The sequence below is a fragment of the Brachypodium distachyon genome, chromosome 3 (assembly GCF_000005505.3).
Source record: "Brachypodium distachyon strain Bd21 chromosome 3, Brachypodium_distachyon_v3.0, whole genome shotgun sequence".
Taxonomy (NCBI): Eukaryota; Viridiplantae; Streptophyta; class Magnoliopsida; order Poales; family Poaceae; genus Brachypodium; species Brachypodium distachyon.
This window is the reverse complement of record NC_016133.3, coordinates 57,496,805-57,517,486: the sequence shown is the minus strand read 5'-3', so window position 1 is coordinate 57,517,486 and position 20,682 is coordinate 57,496,805. Positions and strand designations below refer to the sequence as shown.

The 20,682-nt window shown below is 49.1% G+C and overlaps 1 protein-coding gene across 1 annotated transcript; it reads left to right on the top strand.

The window, feature by feature from the left end:
* Nucleotides 1-14,237: 14,237 nt before the first annotated feature.
* Nucleotides 14,238-20,012, top strand: LOC100839211 (MADS-box transcription factor 22-like). The gene is made up of 8 exons (NM_001301388.1): nucleotides 14,238-14,419; nucleotides 17,000-17,078; nucleotides 17,722-17,783; nucleotides 17,868-17,967; nucleotides 18,044-18,085; nucleotides 19,058-19,099; nucleotides 19,200-19,354; nucleotides 19,985-20,012. The coding sequence occupies exons 1-8, from the start codon at nucleotides 14,238-14,240 to the stop codon at nucleotides 20,010-20,012; spliced, it is 690 nt and encodes a 229-aa protein (NP_001288317.1).
* The last annotated feature ends 670 nt before the right edge of the window (nucleotides 20,013-20,682 follow it).

The following is a 20,682-nucleotide window of genomic DNA, read 5'->3' as shown; positions in this document are numbered from 1 at the left end:
CGTAGACGGACGGCATCTTCATCACGTCATAGGCGCAATGCGTGGCCGCCATGAACTTGATCAGCGCTGGCCGACCAAGGATCCTGTTGTAAGGCAACGGGGTGTGCGCCGCGTCGAACACTATGTGCTCGGTCCTGAACGCTTCCCGGGACACGAAGGTGACCGGCAGCGTGATGCGTCCCAGCGGACGCACGACCCTGGGGTTCACCCCCCGGAACGGGTCGGTGGGCTTCAGCTGCTCCACCGGCAGCTGGAGCTTTTCCACCAGCCTGGCGGACAGGAGGTTAAGCCCCGCTCCGTTGTCCACCAGCACCTTGGTCGCCGTCATATTGCTAATGATCGGCAAGACGACGAAGGGTATTACCCCTGAACCCAACTGTCGCACTGGGTGATCGTCGGCGCTGAAGGTGATCGGCACGTGCGACCACCTCAGCATGCACCCTCATGGCGCTGCTCCCGCCGCTGCTTGATCCCCTGCAGAACGAGGCAATTCTGCGCGTCGTGGGTGGAGTTGCTGTGGATGGGGCAGCGGGGCACGTCGCCCTGCTTCCCACCGGACCCGCCACCCGAAAAGGCCTTCTTCGCAGGCCTCGCGACAGGAGCCCCCGAGTCTGCGGCGAGGACTTGTTTCCCGCTGCGCTTGCGGGAACCCTTCTTCTGCGAGCCCTCGCCAGGGCTCGCGGCAGCCTTGGCTGCCAGCTCGGGCGCTAGGCGCCCTTCCTCGGCCATGGCGCATTTGTGCGCCAGGGCGTACATGTCCTGCGTCGTCCGGATCCGATGCGTGCTCAGCTTCTCACGCAACTTGGGATCGCGGACGTTGATGGCGAAGGTGTTCATGATGGCGGCCGCCTCCGCCTCTGGGATGGAATAGGAGAGGTTGGAGAAGCAATTGACGAAGGCCCGCAACGTCTCTCCTGGTTTCTGCACGATAGTGTGCAGCTCCGCCATGGTTCCCGGGCGCTTATAGCCTCCCTGGAACGCGCTCACGAACTGCTCGCACAGGTCCGCCCAAATGGCGATGGACCCGGCGGGCAGGTTGAGCAACCAGGTTCACGCTGATCCTTTCAGGACCATCGGGAACCAGTTCGCCCTGACCTTGTCATCGGCGCCGACGTCATGCATGCCCAACATGTCAGGAGGAAATTCTTGGGGTTAGCGGTCCCGTCGTACGTACCGAGCGCGAGCGCCCGGAACTTACGGGGCCACGTCACCTGCCACAGCTCGCGCGTGAACGCGGTGCGGCCGTCCTCGGGGCCCATGGGAGCGTCTTCTTTCTCCTGTGGGCGCTGGTGCCACACCCCTTGAAGCATGGCACGGTCCTCACCACCCTGCATGCCAAGTCGCCGCGGCACACGTGGTGGCTCCCTCCTGAAGCAGGGGCCTTGAAGTGCGGCGAGACCCTTGTTGTCATCGCACGGTGCTCCGACACCGGGGCTGTGCGGTCACGGCCCCCTTTTAGGTTCGGTAGGGGCGTCGGGGCAGAGCCCCGGCGATCGCCAGCACGGCCGATGAGGCCCGGCGGGGCCGGCGAAGCGACGTACTAGAAAGTGCGCGCTAATCGAAGAACAAACACACGCACGTTTTTTACCCAGGTTCGGGCCACCCGGAGGTGTAAAACCCTACGTCCTGCATGTCTGGGCTGATATTGATTGTGGATCAAGCGTTTACAAGTGGCTGGGCAAGTTCTCGGGCTTTCCTTACTACTCTTTGCTCGTGCTCCAAGCTAACTCAACTCGCGCGGAACCCAGACTCTAACCTTCTGAACCCCTTCACCGTTGGCATGGGTCCTCCTTTTATACTCAAGGGGATGCCACAGGTGCCATGGCGCATGAGCTACAAGTGTCCAGCGGGGAGGCATACAACTCTCCCCGGTGAGCTGGTGGCGTGCATGGATGTCACCTCCGCTGCTAGGGGTCTAAAACCCTAGAGTAGGATTGGACAGCCACTGTTCCTTTGATCGGACGGGTAACGACCCGTCGGTCGGCTCGTTTACTGAGCCGTGCGCCTTACTCCTTGCCCTGGTGGGACCGCGCATCCCACGCCCGCCACGCGGCCTCGCGAGGCGCTGTTGATCTGGTCACTGGGCCCCGCGCCTGCGGCGGGGGCACGTGCTCGGCAACCGCCTGTCCTGGCAAGTCGACCCCGGGAAGCACCCGGGCCCAACGCACCCTGGAACCTCCCCCGGGAAGTAGCTTCCCGGGAGGTGCCCAAGCGAGAATGTTCCCCGAAGCCCCGCTAGCCGCTTCCGGGCTGGTAGCATGCTGGGCTGCTCATAGACGCTGCCCGGGATGAAATCTTCCCGGGAACTCGGCAATGGGGCCCACGCGTCGCGCAGCGGTGGTACCCCGGGTGCCAATGGTGCGGCACTTGTAGTGCGGTCACTCCACACCACAAGGCGCTAGTAAATACCACGGCTCGTGGACGGTCCATGAGCGTTACAGTGCGCTGGATTCCACCTTTACCCTGCATGTCAGATTCTTACCAAGCCCGAGATGCTGCAAATTGTTTTCGAAATTCACGAAAACATATAGCAACATGGATAGCTCTCCTGCCTCCCAGCCCCCGGGCACAGAAGGGTCAATGCCAAACTTGGGTGTGAGCACTCTTACATTCCAAGACACAGTGTCTGCGTGATGCACGTTGCGGTGAGCCCGGCAACTGCATGCCCCGTGTCGGAGTGATCCTGGCAACGGGTTATCGTTTTCGGGACTCCGGCAGCCCCCTGCTCACAACCAAGTATGGAAAGAGACTTCTGTGCACCTATAGCAGGAGACAGAAGTAGGAGAAACACACAAATAATCGACGCAACTTGAAATTCAGGAAACATCACTTATCTTCATTCATGGCAACTAGTGGTTTACAATCGGGGTTGTCCGGCTACACTAGTTCGAGAGGTATGCTTCGGCCGCATCACCTGTGGGTCGGACTCCGCCGCTTCACGGGTAGAACTTGTGCAAGTGCTCAATGTTCCAGCTATTTTGCACCGGCAAGCCTTCTTCGGTTTCCAGTCGGACAGCCCCCGGCCTGGTCACCTGCACTACCCGGAAGGGCCCCTCCCATTTCAGAGTAAGCTTGTTCCCGGCCTTCGTTCCTTGTATCCGGCGCAGTACAAGGTCTCCGGTCTCGAGCTCCCGGGAACAGACCTGCCTGTCGTAATAACGGTGGAGTCCCTGCTGGTAGCGCGCAACTCGCAAGCAGCCCGGCATCGAAGTTCTTCGATGAAGTTCAGATCATCGACCCTCTGCTCGTGTTGGCTGGAGTCGCCGTACGCGCATACCCGGGGAGATCCGTGCTTGAGCTCAAGGGGCAGCACCGCTTCTGCCCCGTAGACAAGCGCGAAAGGAGTCTCGCCCGTTGCCCGACTTGGTGTGGTCCTGATTGACCACAGCACAAGCTGGAGTTTTTCGACCCAGTGCTTCCCGTGGCCTTTGAGCTTGTCAAAGGTTCGCGTCTTGAGCCCCTGTAGCACTTCTGTTTTCGCTCGCTCCGCCTATCCGTTACTCCTTGGGTGAGCAACAGACGCGAAGTGGATCTTGGTGCCCATGCCCTCGCAGTAGGCCTGCAACACCGCGCTCGTGAATTGCGTGCCGTTGTTGGTGATGATGCTGTTAGGCACACCGAACCGGCACACGATGCTCTTGAAGAACTTGGTGGCCGCTTGGCCGCTTGGTTCCACTTCCACCCACTTGGAGAACTTGTCGATGGCCACGAGCAAGTACTCGTAGCAGCCAACCGCTCTCGGCAGCTTGCCGACGATATCTAGCCCCCAGACCGCGAATGGCCGAGACAACGGAATGACTTGCAGGGCCTGCGCCGGCTGGTTGCTCTTCTTCGCATGGAACTCGCATGCTTCGCACGTCCTGACCAGTTGCTTGGCGTCAGCCAACACCATGGGCCAGTAGAAGCCATGCCAGAACGCCTTGCCGGCCAGAGCCCGGGAGGCCACATACTGCGAACTGGTGCTCCGGTGTATCTCCTCTAGTAGCGCGCGGCCCTCATCTTGGGGGCACGCAGAGGAGCACCACCCCGTTAGCACGCCTCCGGTAGAGGTTCCCGTCCACCAGGGCGTACATTTTGGCTTGCCGGGCTAAGCACTCCGTGGCGACGTCATCTTTTGGGAGGGCTTCTCCCTTCAGGTAGCGGGCGATATCGACCGCCCAAGGCGGTGTTTCTCTGCTTACACATGTCGCAACATCGGCGGCATGGACCCCCACTGTTGCGGGGTTTCCTTCGGTTGCCGGGAGGGGGAGGGGGGCTTCCCCGGCAGCCGGCTTGGGGGCGACCGAAGGCGCAGTCTCCCTGTGCCAGAACCCTGGAACCCTCCGGCGCTCTGCTGCCAACTTGGACAGCTCGTCAGCCGCGAAGTTATCCATGCGCTTGACATGCTCGAACCGCAAACCCTTGAACTTGCGTTCCAACTTGCGGACTTCGTCCACGTACGTTGCTATCTGCGGGCAGTCGTAGTCCTTGTTAACCTGATTGATCACGAGTTGGAAGTCCCCGTGAACGACCAGGCGCTTGATATCCAGAGCGATTGCCGCCCGCAACCCGGCGAGCAGCCCTTCATACTCTGCCGTGTTGTTAGTGGAGTTGGAGAAATCGAGTTGGATGGCAAACCTCAACTGATCTCCCGTCGGTGACTCGATGACGACCCCGGCGCCGGCTCCCTGGAGGCTGAACGCGCCGTCGAAGTACAGGATCCAGTGGCCTTCGTCCAGCTTGCCCGGCAGGCTGATCTCCGGCTCCTCCTCTTCTATGCCCGTCGAAGTCCATTCTGCGACGAAATCCGCCAGGGCCGTACTCTTGATGCTCTTGGTGTTGGTGAAGCGCAGATCAAACTCCGACAGCTCCATCCTCCACTCGGCCACCCTCCTGGTGGCTTCACGGTTGGTGAGGGCTCGCTCGAGGCAGAACCCCGACGCCACCGTGACGCGGTGCGCCTGGAAGTAGTGGCGCAGCTTGCGTGACGCAAGCAGAATCCCCAGCAGGAGCTTTTGCACCTGCGGGTACCTCGTGCGGGCGTCGCGCAGCACCGTGCTGACGAAGTACACAGGGTGTTGCACAAGCCGCTTGCGTGGTGCTGATGCTGCTGGCTCGAGGGCGGTCCCCGGGTCCGAGGCGGTTGCCGGGGGCGGCTCAGCCCCTTGCCCCGCGACCTCAGCTCCCGGGATGTCCTCCTCTCTCTCTCTCGGCAACCAGCACCGAGCTGACCACTTGGTCAGTCGCCGCTAGATATAGTAGCAGCGGCTCGCCCGGCTTGGGGGCGACGAGGACGGGTGGCGATTTCAGGTACTGCTGAGATCCTGGAACGCCGCCTCAGCCTCGGGGGTCCAATCTATCGGGCCCTTCTTCTTCATTACCTTGAAGAAAGGTAGGGCGCGTTCGCCCAACCTTGAGATGAAGCGGCCCAGCGCGGCAACGCAGCCGTTGAGGTGCTGGACGTCCTTCACCTTGCGGGGAGCCTCCATTTTCTCAATAGCTTCTATCTTCTTTGGATTGGCTTGAATCCCCCTGTGCGAAACCAAGAAACCCAGAAGCTGGCCTGAGTCTACACCAAAGGTGCACTTCTCAGGGTTCAGCTTGAGTTTGATCCTGCGGAGGTTATCAAACATCTCCCGCAAGTCATCAATCAGTGAGTCCCCGCGCTTCGACTTGATGACGATATCGTCCATGTAGGCCTCTACGTTTCGTCCTAACTGGGGTCCCAAACACTCGCGCAATGCACGCTGGAATGTTGAGCCCGCGTTCTTTTAGGCGTAACTTCTCTTTAGACCTTTGCCCATTGGATTCACTTTTAGGCGTATTTGAGGTGCTTGCATCAACATCAGAAGGAGATGCAGGAGCTAATCAAACCTCCTAGTTAAGATCGACGGTTGTTTCTGGAAACCCTGCTGCAAATTGGCTGTTTGTTTAGGGTAGAAATGATATATAGACAAGGAAAATACAAAGCCATTTGATGGTTCTGATGATATGTTTTAATTCGGTTTGCTTGGATTGTAGATTTCCATGCGGTTTAGAGGCACCATCGAGTGTGTGTAGATTCATCTTGTGTAGGGCATCTGGTTTAAGTACGGAAGCATGTTAGATTTAGGAGCATTTAGTGTTCGAAACATGTTATATTCCAGTAATAGAAGCACGTTAGATTTCCATGCATCAGTTTTTGGAAACAGGTTTATGTATGGAAGCATGTTAGATTCCCATGCATCTGCTGTTTGGAGCAGGTTAGATTTCTATGGAGTTTAGAATCTGATATGTTAACAATCTGATATGACACACTTCAGCAGATTAAATGAATCAAATTTGCTTTGATGAATATCTTATCTGGCAATCTTCGTCATCTCAGGACAACATGTTGGACGCCAATTCAGTACCAGCATGGAGCAAGAAAAACATCAGGACATGCAAGCTAACCTCGCAAGAGCTGGCCGAGAAGTTGAACAATGTTCAGGCTGACGACCCTGATGAAGATGCATCACAATCCGACAGTGTTTGTGAGAAGAAGAAGAATGCCACATCAAGGTCCTCAGCGAAAAGAATTGCGCCGGATGTGGGCAAGTTTGGTGATGCCAAGAAGATCCTTCTCCAGCAAATTGGGTTTGAGGATTCCGTCCACATACCAGGCATAAACAAGATGGACCGAGCATACACGACAGAGTTAATGATGAGAATTGACTGTGACAAGCGGGAGCTGAACATTGATGCAAACACGAAGATCAAGCTGGGGGAAATTGATGTTAAGAGGGTTTTCGGTTGTCCTCGCGGCAAGAAAAAGGTATGTGGTTTGGACAGCGACAAGCCCGAGGATTCATTAGACTTCATCAGGCTATGCATTGGGACCGGGGCATTGGATACGTACAACAGCCTTGAGGCGACCGAGCGCAATGTAACCCAGGAATACTCGCCGATCATTTCCAAAGAAGAAGCAGAACGGTTCCAGGTTTCTTTTGTGGTGTGGATCATGAACAGGTTTTATGCTCCCAGCTGCCAGCCAAACAGGGGGCACAAAACCTTCTGGGGCGCATTGTTGGAGCCTGCTGAGATTGCCGGGTACAACTGGTGCGGTTACATACTTGACGGTACCATCGAGGCTGCAAGGAAAGCACAGTACGACATGGCCGCAAAAAAGTGTATTTCAAATGTTGGAGGATGCCCACTGTTCATACAGGTACTGAGTTAAAATGTAACATTGTTTTCATTAAATCGTCCAGAAGCTCATCCTTTTTTATCCATGCAGGTTCTTGAACTTGATTTCATCAGGCATGAGAGCAGCCAAGCACCTCCACGACTCCTCCCGCTTGTCGCTGATTACGACTGCGAGCACATGGCAAAATTGATCCATGCGCACAGGCAGAGGATGGTATCAGTCTTGCCCAAGGTGATTATTGGAACTTAGGCATTGTTGTGTCCATATCAACGGCAGAAGTTACAGACCTGGTCTATAACTTCTCTTTAGACCTTTGCCCATTGGATTCACTTTTAGGCGTATTTGAGGTGTTTGCATCAACATCAGAAGGAGATGCAGGAGCTAATCAAACTCCTGGTTAAGATCGACGGTTGTTTCTGGAAACCCTGTTGCAAATCGGCTGTTTGTTTAGGGTAGAAATGATATATAGACAAGGAAAATACAAAGCCATGTGATGGTTCTGATGATATGTTTTAATTCGGTTTGCTTGGATTGCAGATTTCCATGCGGTTTAGAGGCACCATCGAGTGTGTGTAGATTCATCTTGTGTAGGGCATCTGGTTTAAGTACAGGTCAGCAACGACCTCTTAGTGAAAGGCAGGTCAGCAACACAACCAAACATACCACCCAAAATATTATGGACCTTGGTCAACGACACGTTGTTGTCTCTCAGATATTTGACCATGTCCCTGGTGGGCTTGTCAACGGTCCTGTGAGATTTTCACTGCATCTTCTCTCCACGGCCTTCGGATAGCTAGTGGTTGTGAGATTCTTCGAAAGACTTTATGCAGAAACCATGATCTTCTGTCCACAGAAGTTTCATGCGATCGAGGACATACCTTCTTTCATACAATCCGGGTGCTGGTGTGTTGTTGCCGCGCACACCATCATAGTTACCGTTGTCGTAATCCCGATGGCATCTGTCGCCCGCACTGTCATCCTCTCCATCAGGGTCCTCGGAAGCCTTGTCTGCCCCAATGAAACTTTTCCAATTGGCAACGGCGGCGGCAGAACCAGCATTTCAGACAGGTCTGCCCGTGCAAGCAGTTGTGTCCGCATATTCGTTGTCAGATTGGTCACCTGGTGCAGAATAATTGTGCCTGTTTTCATCTTCACTGCCGTCCGCGCCAGACTCTGAATCAGATGAATAGCCATCTGTCTCCGCTTATTCACACCCTTCTAGACTGCACATAGTAGATGAAAATGAAGGAGTTTCACGAAAGAGATCAAGAAAAATGCGACCTGCTTGCTCAGGACAAACCTAGATGTTTCCCCCTCAACCCCATCTGAAACAGACTGCACATGCGGCTGGGGAGGATCGTTGTCGTACTCCAAGCTGTCCAACACGATATATCATTCTCAATAACAGGCACAACAACCTAATTTAACATCAGCGGAGTGGGGAAAAACATCTCGAACTCACTCTTCGGCCGCGAAAAGAAGGGGTTGTCGTAACAGCTGTGGCATGTCTCTGTTCTTCAGGATATACACATCTACGGAGCAGTGCGCGTCGTTTGGCTGAGTACCAAATCAAAAAAAAATGAACGATGCAGGCGGCAGATCTGCATACCTGACAGATGACGCCCGCGGAGCTCCACCGACGCTAGCCAGGAGCTTGGTAAAAGAACACCAGGACGACATTGTGTCCTCGCGGCGGCAACCGTGCCTCCCGTCCTCACCAGACCAGCGCTCCAGATCCAGAGGGGAGCGGGTGGGGAGGAGATCTGTGCGTTCGGGGCAGGAAGGCGGGTGGGGAGGAGAAGTGTGGGTTCGTCTGGCACTTAAGGAGGGCGGACAGAAGAGGATGCCTCCTCGTCGGCCGCGGTTGTCGCCGGACGCGCCGTCCTGATGCAGAACGGATCGGGTGTGAAGGGAAAGCCTGCGTTGGGGTAAGACGACGGAAGGGTAGGAGAAGGGTGGGTTCGCCTGGCACTTAGGCAGAACAGACGGAAGGAAGATGCGAAAGAAACACTTGGACACCCTTACTACCGTCCAAATGTGCACACAACACTTAGGACGGCCAGGCAGGAATCAGGGAGTGCTTTGCCTACAATCGACAGTGGACCGGGTTTGACTCGCCTGAATCTCCAGACAACGGACGGTGGGGATGATGGGTAACACCACAGTGTGCTGGGGATCGCCGGACGCCATCTTAAGCTTACTGCAAGCGTTAAGAAGATTGGTGACATCTGAGTCTTGAAACCCAAGGTTCCAAGTGTCAGCCTAGTGAGCGATTTGAAGGCAAGAGGGCAAGCATGGAAGAATGACATAAACCGCTGCCCAAACAAGGCTAGCTGGGCATCACTTGGGCAATCAACATCTGCGCACATTGCAAACTCGAGCCATTCAGGTTCGCCGCTCTTCACAACGTCCCCAACCGCAATGCCAAGAGATGACAAGTAAGGATCTGTCAGGTAGAAGCTCAGCTGCAGTGTCTTGATAGTTTTACTGCAGCCGTTGCATGTCCGAGGAGAGAGCAATCTCCTCGTCGCGTCCGTGTACGCCTTCATGATCTCGTCTGTCGTCGTATGAGCGGCGTTTCGGAAGTCCGCGACGGTGATGAGCAGATGAGAGAGTTGATGAGGAAGGTGCCTCCATTGTTTCGTGACGGTGCTGGCTCGGATTGCCGTGGGGAGATCAAGGCGATCTAGGATTTGGAGGAGAATGTCATCAGGGAGCGCACTAATTCTGTCTTCATGTTTGCTGGCACAAATAGTATCTTCGCCCTTAGTGGCGTGAATTGTATCTTCGTTTTTACTAATGTTGCGCGGTGACTCCATGATTAATTGAACACCTGAGGAAACTAAGGATGCGAGACAACCACGGACCTAACACAGGAGCCAACCGGGCCTTGTAGTACTTATTGAGACAGGCCCAGAGGAGGCTGAATCGGAGTAGAAGAACCACCCCGAACTCCATTAGAAAACCAACAGAAATCCTACACCGTCACGAATTGCCAAGGTTTAGTGTACTTTAGTCAAGCAAGAGCCAAGAGCAAGCATCAATACTCAAGAACGAACAAAGCACCGCTACAGGCTAGCTACAGCTGCCCGCCTGCGCCCAAAAGACCTGGCCGCCCGGTGTGGCCGAAAGCCATCTCCACAGTTTGTTCCGTCCGGAGATATATCCGGAGTCCCAGTCCTCGTACCCCGGATACAGGACCCAAGTAAGGTGCGCCCAAAAGCCAGCCTAGCATGTCAATTTTGGGTCCAAAGAAGAGGTACAGTACGTACCCCGGAACAGGGCACGAGCGGTACTGCGTATAGTACGTACTACCACTGGCTGCTCCCTGGGCCATTTTCTCAGGCCCTTGGACCGAGTCGCTGATTGGACACGGCTCGACAGCCTTTTCCAGGTACTAGCTCGCATCGGCATGAGCGCATCGGCTGGGCTCGGCGACAATAATTGCTGCCGGGCAGGCGTTGGAGCCGGTGAACGGAAGAGATCGGGCTTGTGGGCGGGCAGATCTCCCTAGGCTTTCCAGCTGCCCAGGCCTAGCGTTTTCCACTTGTAGATGGAGTATCAGCCGGAGCGTGCGGCCGGGCCTCGGCTTCCGACACGTACGCCTTCCTGACGAGCCATGCCGACTTTACCAAATGACCGGCCGGTCTGATCGGAGTATGGTACGGAAAAGAGTTGGGCGAGAATTATTTATTTTCATTTCAGATCGAACAAATTTAATTCTTCCGTTTCATAATTCTTATCGAAATGTTACATATATCTAGACGTTTTTTAGGAATAGATACATTTGTTTTTGACAAATTCGAGACAAAAATTATGAAATAGAGAGAGCCAGTAGTACGTGCTTGGCATGGTCTTTTAGCGTTCTCGCGTCAGACATGGGGATTTGTATTACAGTATGCCTTTTTCTGATGCGATTGAGATCATCAATGTTGTGCAAAAGTTCGAAATCAAGTTTTCCCTAGATCGGATGATGTGTACCATGAACCTTCTCTCGTCAGCAACTTCGTAAGGCGAGCACTCAAGAGTCTTTTAGCGCGCCATCTTATGTGATGGTATTTTACGAGAGACAACTAATGCATAGTTTCTAAGTTGACATATCTAAAAAATATTGCATTAATTAACTTAAAACTCATGCTTGCATGTCATTGGCATAAGAGTAAAGTCCAGTTTTAATCTTGAACTTATAGTTCAAGTCTGGAATAACCCCGACTTCTCAATCCCTGAAATCAGCACCATATATTCAATAATCCCGTTCGATCCCGACCTTCGTGAACCAAATCTTGTTTGGGAGAGAGCGGTATTGCTGACAAGACAGACAAATCTCAGATTTTTTTTTATCAAAAACACATTGAATAACTTAGATTGGGATAATTTTAGCAGAGAGATTTAGAAAAAAAAATAGATGCATTAACTTCTTCAACGTCACACACACGCATCCGCATTGGCTTCCATACAGCTTTGCACATACACAAGTGGACAGATAGTTGTGTCATTTCACATGTGCTCGGAAAATAAAATTTGGAGTTAGAAGTAGAAAAGGGTAAATCATCAAGGTGTCAAAGTAAAACGTGACAAATGATCAAAGACAGGCTATTATAGGACATATAATTAATTGCCGAGTAACACGAGACAAATGATCAAATTCCACGCATGCATAGGCAAAATTATAAATAATATTATATCTGATATTATATAACTTAATATAAATATAAGTGTCGAATTTTAACAATAAGCTGAACAAAATTAGTCAACAATTTTCAAATTTTAACCGTTGTGTCAGCAGTCCCGTTCTCCCAAACGGTGTTTGATCCCTGAAGATTGAGATTAGAAGGGCTTAATAAGGACATGGTGCTGATTTTAGGGATTAGAAAGTTATGATTCATTTCAGACTTGGTCTACTGTGTCAAGGTTTAATGGACTTTACTCTTGAATAAAGAATGCTTTTTATTTATGTCCACGTGCAGAAGTTGCAGTACTGACAAATTTTCTTCTTAATTAGCATCCATGTCAGCAAAATTATCTAATCTAACCTGTAGGAAACCCAAGGTGTGAGAGGCCTTGGATTTTCAGGATGGAATTGGGCCATTAACTTCAGCAATGAAAATCAAACAAGCTCGACAAATAAGATAATTAGACTGTAATCCAAAGAAATCATCTAGACTCCTAGTGCAACAAGGTACTTGCTCTGAATCCGGAAAACAAACTGTGTACACGAGCAAGAATCAGCGGTACTACGTAATTTCATCCAAGCATTGTAAATCATGCAGAATCAAAAGAACTTCGAATGACAATCATGCCGGTGCCTCCTGTGTTCTTGTTTGGTCCGTGGGACGACACACGGTCTCCTTGGCTGTTGCTAAAACAAGCCAAAGTAAGCAGTACTTTTATGATTCCCCTGCGTCAGGGACCCGACCGTACGACCACAAAGCAAACCCAAAGGCTGCCCCGCGGCAGGATTGCTGGACTGTTGTCCTGTTGCGGCTTTGACCGGGCAAGACTAATAAAAAATACCTAAAACGTAAAACAAGCACGCAAAGAGTGCGTGTGTGTCAGTGTGTGGGAAGGAAGAGAGAGTGAGACACACACACGACAGCAACGTACTCTCACTCTACGTATACAACCGGTGTGGTCGTGGCTCTAGCTAGAGAGTAGCAGAAGATAGGATGATATCGTAGCCTGTCGTTAAGAAAGAAACGATTCCTTTTACCACTACGAGCAACTAGCGCAGCTGCATGCGCGGTGTGGGATGCATTACTGGGGTCGGTCATGCAGTCTTTTCGACCAAACTAATGTGAAAGGTTTGGGATAACTAGCAGCACTGATCATCTGCGTGCCCCGGGTTTAAATATGCCAAAAGACCGATTGACAAAGAGGAGATAGTAGAATATGTGCAAGCATCGATTGCTTGGACCTTTGCTATCAGCCGTAACGACAACGGGTGGCGACCTGTTTCCGGCAGCTGAGCAAAGAAGAGAACGGGGACAGGATTTCGCCGGAGGCCAAGACGAAGAAACCAGAGAAACCCGATGCGCAGGGATTGCGGAAGCCAGCCACCGAAGCGCGCACAGAGTGGTGGCCGGAACAGCGAATCCGGGCGTCTGCAGTAGTAGTAGTACCAGCACAGTACGCGGCCGTGCTGCCGCCCATCCCAATCCCCAAACCCCAAATCCAAATCCCACACCACCCGCATGCACACCAGCACAGTACGCGGCCGTGCTGCCGCCCATCCCAATCCCCAAACCCCAAATCCAAATCCCACACCACCCGCATGCACTGCTTGCTGCCGCGCGCACGCAGAGGAAGGACAGAGCGCCTACTCTACCCTACTCTACTCTCTTCTCCTCTTCACCTATGGTTTCCTTTTCCTCGCACTCTCCTCCCCGCCTTTCCAGCCTACCCCGATTCCGCCCAGCACGGGCGCCTGCTACAGTCAGTACTGTTCTGCCCCGGCCGCTCTCTCCCCATTCCCCAACCCTTTCCTTTTCCGGAACCCTCTCGCTTCCTCCCCTTTCCCCCATCCATCCACCCATGCTTTCCTCTGCTCTACTCTACTCTACTCCCCAGTAGGTAGCCAAGCCAGCCGGCCTTCCTTGTCTGTTCACGCGGGGCCCGCGCGGCTTATTAAAAATGACTCCGCCCAACGGACGGCTCGGCTCGGATTGCGTTCCGTCGATTTGTTAAATGCCTCACTGTTGCGTGGGCCCGGATCGATTTCTTTAGATAAATAATAAAGATATTTAAAACGTATTGTTTATTTATGTTTTTCGAAAGAAGTCCCTGTCTCGGGGGCCCAGCAGCCCGGCCAACCCGGCTCGCCTCCTGCTCCCTCCCCCTTTCCTTTTTCCTCTCCTCTCCTTTCGCATCCCCTCCCTCCCATCGCGTCGCATCACAAACAGCGCCGCATCGCTTCGTGAGCCGCGCGCTCGTCTTCCCTCGTCTCTCGCTTCCCCCCACCCCACCCGCTGCTGCTGCTCCGAGCCGTGCCAGGACGCCCGCTAGCATCCGCCGTTTCCGGTGTGGCTCCTGTGTGTGGGAGGGGAGCTGGGAGGAGATCGATCGATCGGGCTGTGTCGGCTGGAGGGGGGCGAAGATGGCGCGGGAGCGGCGGGAGATAAAGCGAATAGAGAGCAGCGCGGCGCGGCAGGTCACCTTCTCCAAGCGCCGCCGCGGGCTCTTCAAGAAGGCCGAGGAGCTCTCCGTGCTCTGCGACGCCGACGTCGCGCTCATCGTCTTCTCCTCCACCGGCAAGCTCTCCCAGTTCGCCAGCTCCAGGTAACGTAGAGTACCTGCCACATCGCTCGCGTCCGTGTATGGCCACGCGCTGTACATGTGCGGCTAGATCTAGCCGCGTCTCCGTCTCCCCTCCCCTTCCCGCGCGTAGGAATCCGGCCCCTGGCTAGGGTTCATGGCCGCACCTTCCAGCGCGCGAGCTATCTCTATTTCGTCTGGTTTTTAGTTTTGTGAGTCGCGTCCGGTGGAGATCATGCGACGTGCTTGACGATGGTGAGGGATCGCATGACATAGCACGGCCCGGCAATGGATTTCCAGTTACGTTCGACTGCACGATGTTGATGCCACCATCGTCTCCGCAGAAATGGGGATTTTATTTCGTTTACTGTAGTATACTCCTGTAGTTGGCTGCAGATTTTTTTTTCCTGGGTTTCTCTCTGTTTTTTTTTCGGGTAGTGGCCGATTGGCGTAGAATGCTTCGAGCTCTCCTTCTGCCAGTGCTGCAACTTGCGTTATTTGCTATGTATTTTTGTTTCGCGAGTTTGTAACATCGGTGCATGGGGTTTATAGTTGAAGAGTGGTCCAGTGAGTGCTCCGGTGGGGTAATCTTGCGCCTGCTAATTGCGTACGGTCGGACTTGTGATTTTATGTGTTGGTTTGTCGCATTGCCCACCGATCATAATGGGGGTTTTCGTGTTCTGTGCAGTGTATAGTTGTTTTTATTTGTATATTTTTTGTGATGTCAGCGTGCTGTTGTCTGATGAGATATTCTTTTGTACTCTTGTAAGACGTTTTATTCTTTTTCCTTAATTTGAGCGTGAGGTCTTCCTCACGGTAACCATATTTGTGGTGCTTACAATGTGGTGTGAGGTGTTCTACTTGTTTTGTTTATGTTTTATTGGCAGCTATGGATAGTTGCCGTTTGGCATAGTATTCTGACACCAGTTTATATTCCTGCATCTTGCGCATCCTCTTTGTTTATTAACGATGCATCCTTTTTTTAATGAAATTAAAAATTAAAACGATGCCTTGCTGTTATTTAACTTCCCCAAGTTGTTGTGATCCTTTTCAAGGAATCTACTGTTGAAGATGTATTTGTCTTGGATGTCCTATAGATGGGTGACATTGAACGAATAATATATTTAGCTTTGTTTACTTGAACTGCGTTCTCTTGCTCTGAATATATCTGGTTGCCATGTTGAAATGTCTCAACTGACAACAACATGGTGTGGTCTCAATCTCATCTTCTTTTACTTGAAACAGAATCCTTCAGGTTAATCAATTAATTTATCGATCTTCTGTAATTTTGATTTTTGAATCTTTTGGATGGTTGTGGATTGTACCAATACATGTATTTTACTGAATTATTTATTAGTTCCATTTACTCATGACAAGATCTTTGAAGTCACAACTTAATTATATGTTTATGAGCCTTAAACTGTAGGAGCGAAACATATTTGACGTTCACTAATAGAAGGTCGAGAAGCACTGCTATGCAAAAACAAATAGCACGCTTAAAATCTTTTAAGGTGCAGTATATTTGACCTTCACTAATAGAAGGTCGCTCCATGTTTCAAGTAGTTTAAAAAATAATTTACGACGCACGAGAAGCACTGCTATGCAAAAACAATAGGAAAATGTTAACTTCTGATTATTCCTTTGTAAGGGCTGGGGAATTAACAAATCATTCTGCATGTTGTTGTGCTGAAAGGTTGACTCTTTCTTTTACAAAGAAGAAAGACATTGCTTTAGCTTTCTGTTATGTTTGTGTCAATTCAGTTTTGGCTCCAAGGGATGTGATGTTATATCATATACTCTCTCCGATCCTAAATTGTTCTCGTGGTTTTAGTTCAAATTTGTCCTAAAACCACGACAAGAATTTTGAATTGGAGGGAGTATTTAGAAACATTATTAACCCGCATCTTAATTGATTCTTATTATTATCGGACTTCACTGTGAACCTTAAATCAATATCTTTTTGTGATAGCTTGTTATTCTAAATTATATGCATGCTTGAGTTACCATTTTCATTCTGATATGTGCAACATCAGTTACTTATCACTGTTTGTGGCTGTCATTATGGTCATTTTTCACTATAATACTACCTCATTTTCATAATATAAGGCGTATTAGCTTTCGTTAAGACAGGGCTCTAACCAGGAATTACTCAACTAATACTCCCTCCGTCCCATATTAAGAGTCGCAATTTTTTTCTAGATCCGCATGTATCTAGACGCGTTTTAGTGTAGATACATGTGTATCTCGACAAAGTTGCGACACTTCATATGGGATGGAAGGAGCACATGTGTTATATGGTACAAAATCGCAATTGTTAGCAAGTACTTTTGAAAATGAATCTAGTGAGACCACTCCCTGCAAGTCATATAAACCACATATTAATAAAGTAATTCTTGGTCAAAGCCTTGTCTTGGAAACATGTTAGCATGCCTTATATTATGACGATGGGATAACATATCTGAGGTTCTGTATAACATGAATTGTCAGAATGACTGCACTTAATGTCATGATTATGAAGATACACGCATTGCTAAATTTTAGTTATTTTACTTGGCTTAATTGATTATAGCTTGCTATGGTACTGATATTGTCTTTCTTGGACAGTATGAATGAGATCATCGACAAGTACAGCACACATTCTAAGAACCTGGGAAAAGCAGACAAGCCATCTCTTGACTTGAATGTAATAATCATTTATTTTTCTCCTACACTGATGATTGCTAGCAAAGAACTGTACTTACAGTTTTAAAATGCTGAGGAGAATCTATGTAGCAATATGAGGCTATGGTCCGAAATAGAACATTTAATTTTCTAGGCATAGGCTACCACAAGCTCACATATTAATTATGAGTTTCTCTATCCATTGTGGCACAACTTAAATGGATCCTTTGGAAGGTTGCGAAGAATATTTGAAACAAAAATACAACCTAAGCATTTATCAAGTTCTCTGAAGTTGGCTAATATGCATCACATGATCTAATTGTATAGTATGCATCACATTAATAATGGATGTTGATGCTCCTATCTAGAGTTGCTCTTTAAGGCACATGGATACTTTTGTCTTAAAAGATCATGACCACAGTTTTGCCATGGGTTCATAGAGCGACCTTCTATTTCGAAGAGAATACATGTGCGAAAAATCAGGAACTATTGGCATATGCATTTTTTTTTCTAAAACCATCAAGACTCATTTTTTTTTGTATTTCTCTTGGTATGCAGATATAGTTGCAATGTGGTTATTATTCTGAATATAACTGATACTGCAATGCTGGCTGTGCATCGTTTCAATTATGTTGCTTATATTACAATTCACCCTTTTATTTCAGCTAGAGCATAGCAAATATGCAAATTTGAATGATCAACTTGCTGAAGCTAGTCTTCGACTCAGGTTATGTTCTATCTCATTTTATTCTTGCTGAAACAGTTTTTGCACTAAAATATGTAATATTGATAGTTCATGTTCGACTTATAGACAGATGAGAGGTGAGGAGCTCGATGGCTTGAGTGTTGAAGAACTCCAGCAATTGGAGAAGAAGCTTGAAACTGGTCTGCACAGGGTCCTTCAAACAAAAGTATGCAATGAGTGAACATCAGGAATTTTCACAGTTTGCCTTGAGCGATTGTTTAATGGCCTATATGATTTTGCAGGATCAACAATTCTTGGAACAGATCAATGAACTCCAGAGAAAGGTACGACTTGTTTGAAGATATATCTTCGAAGTATTAGTGTAGGTGAAAAACTATTTTTCTCATTTTCTGCATAAGACCTTTGTACTTCTGTTTGGTTGCATCTACACATGCTTCTCATGTTTTTATAAACAACTGTAGCATTGTAGGCCCTGCTTACAGGTTTACATACACTGAATCAATCTAATTAAACAATTGTGTGTAATTATTTGTTCGATTGTAGTTTCCACCACTAAAGGAAAATTGCACCTTTATTGTGATTTGGACATTAGGTTTCTAATACTTGCAAGTTGAATGGAAAGCTGTATGCTGACTTTTCAAAAGTAGATAGAAAAAAAATCTGAATGTGTTTGCGGCTTAGAGCCATCTAAAGCTAATCTAATTGTTATCAATCTGATAAGCTAAGATAGAATATATTACGAGGCCAGTAATCATCTGGCTCACTTTAAAGAGGGACAAAGTGGAGTGAGAGTAAATAACTGTCTTGCTATGTATTCTATACATGTTGGACGAGCTGTCTGGAAGACTGGAACCTGTATGCTTTATACAGAATAATGCCGTTTGTTAAAGAACCCCTATCTAGGGTGTAAAACCTGCAACTGCCGTTCTCAGTGATTCAAGATTCTCCCTAGCTCTGGCGAGTGGAATGACAAACTCGACATTTCGTAATCAGAGCTGTACCAGCCTTATGCATGATGAGTGGAATGGGTGTAAATTTTGTGGGTGCCCGGTGTTAGCACAACCATGAACTAAATACCGGCCCGCCCACAAAATTGACACTTCTTCCAAACGGGGCCTTACTGGTTTAGCAAGGTTCACTCTGCTGTTAGAAGATATCAGCTACAGCATTAGCAAATGGAACGTCAGAAAAAACATAGCGCGGTCTGACATCGAGTTATTGGTTGCATGTACCCTTGTCAGTTGTGATAAGATGAAAAACTAACATGTGTGCGCCACTTTTCGTATTTTGTGCAGAGTTCACAGCTGGCAGAGGAGAACATGCAACTGAGGAATCAAGTATCAACTTAACTTTTGTTAACTATAATAACTGCCATGGTTTGTTCAGTTCAGTCATGTAAATACATGTTTGTATTTCCATTGTTGTATCTGGATGCAGGTATCACAGATACCTACAGCCGGCAAGTTAGTGGTTGCTGATACCGAAAATGTTATTGCTGAAGATGGACAGTCCTCTGATTCTGTGATGACTGCATTGCACTCTGGAAGCTCACAGGATAATGATGACGGTTCGGATGTATCCCTGAAATTAGCGTGAGTTTCTAAGAGCGTTGCTGTATTTATGCACTTACGAGGTTTTGTTTAATATAGATTATAATTTTGTAGTTTTAATATAGTTCATATAATTATTGCTATTAGTAGCTTAGTTACCTATCAATAGGCAATGCTGTCCAGGTTAAACCAAAGTAGCATTATTTTTTATTCATGGGAGAAGAAAAGGGTTTTGGTTTGGGTTTGTATTATTAACCTGAGTTAGCTGTCATCCCTATCAAGCTAGAACTTGAGCTGCAAACTCATACTATGTATATATCTCATGACATACCTCTCCTTTTGTTGTGCTTACTGTATTGGACAAATAGACGGTGTATCTAGCTTGCTGGAGAACCATGTGTTGCAGAATGTGAAATACTGCAGAGGCTGTTTTATTTTGTACTCCTTCGGTTCCATAATTCTTGTCTCAAATTTGACCAAAAATGGATGTATCTATTCGTAAAAAAGGTCTAGATACATGTAATATGTCGACAAGAATTATGGAATGGAGGGGTAAAAAGGGTCTAGATACACGTAATATTTCGACAAGAATTATGGAATGGAGGGAGTAACAAATTAGTTCTTGGCACGATGGGTAGATCATGAACAGATTTCAAGTTTAAATTCTTGCAGGTTGCCTTGCGTTCCATGGAAGAAGTAACTACATTAAAGCATCAGCTCAGGCCTTGATGGAGCTGCGGCATCCATGGAGAAGCTCCTGATGTGTATGGACAAACCCAGCTGGCTGCAATAATCTTGCGGTGGAAGCGAGATCAGTTAACCTGATTTATCATCCTTGTGGCTGCATGATGCGATGTTCCCGTTTTTTTACCGTGCGCGCTAGGTTCTTAACTAAACTTTTAGATCCGTCTGTTGACTCGTCTCATCGCTGTTGACACCATTCTGCTATCTATGTACCTTATTTGTTGCTATCTAACTGTAGCTGTCTCACTCAATGTGTGTCTTCGGCAATGTTCCAGTAGCTGAAGATAGAATGAAAACAGATTGCTTGATGGTGCGGCCCGAGGCCCATGCTTTTATGACTCCTAGCAAATTGCAATAATCTTTCCCGGTTGTAGGCGTTGAATGCGGGCACGTTCCAAGTGCAAGCGCTGTCTGGCCTGAAATTTTCGGGCGTGCCCGTATTTTTGGCTTGGCATGTAGATGTGGTCTAGCCTGATGGCAGCAACAAGCAGCAATACTGCAATACCTTGAGACGTCAGTGAACCTATTTCTAATCGTTTTACAACTCGTTACTGCTATCTATTGTACCTCTTGATTATAGCACATTAATATTAATTTGGTCAGCCTTGTCTTCACGAAGTTCTTTA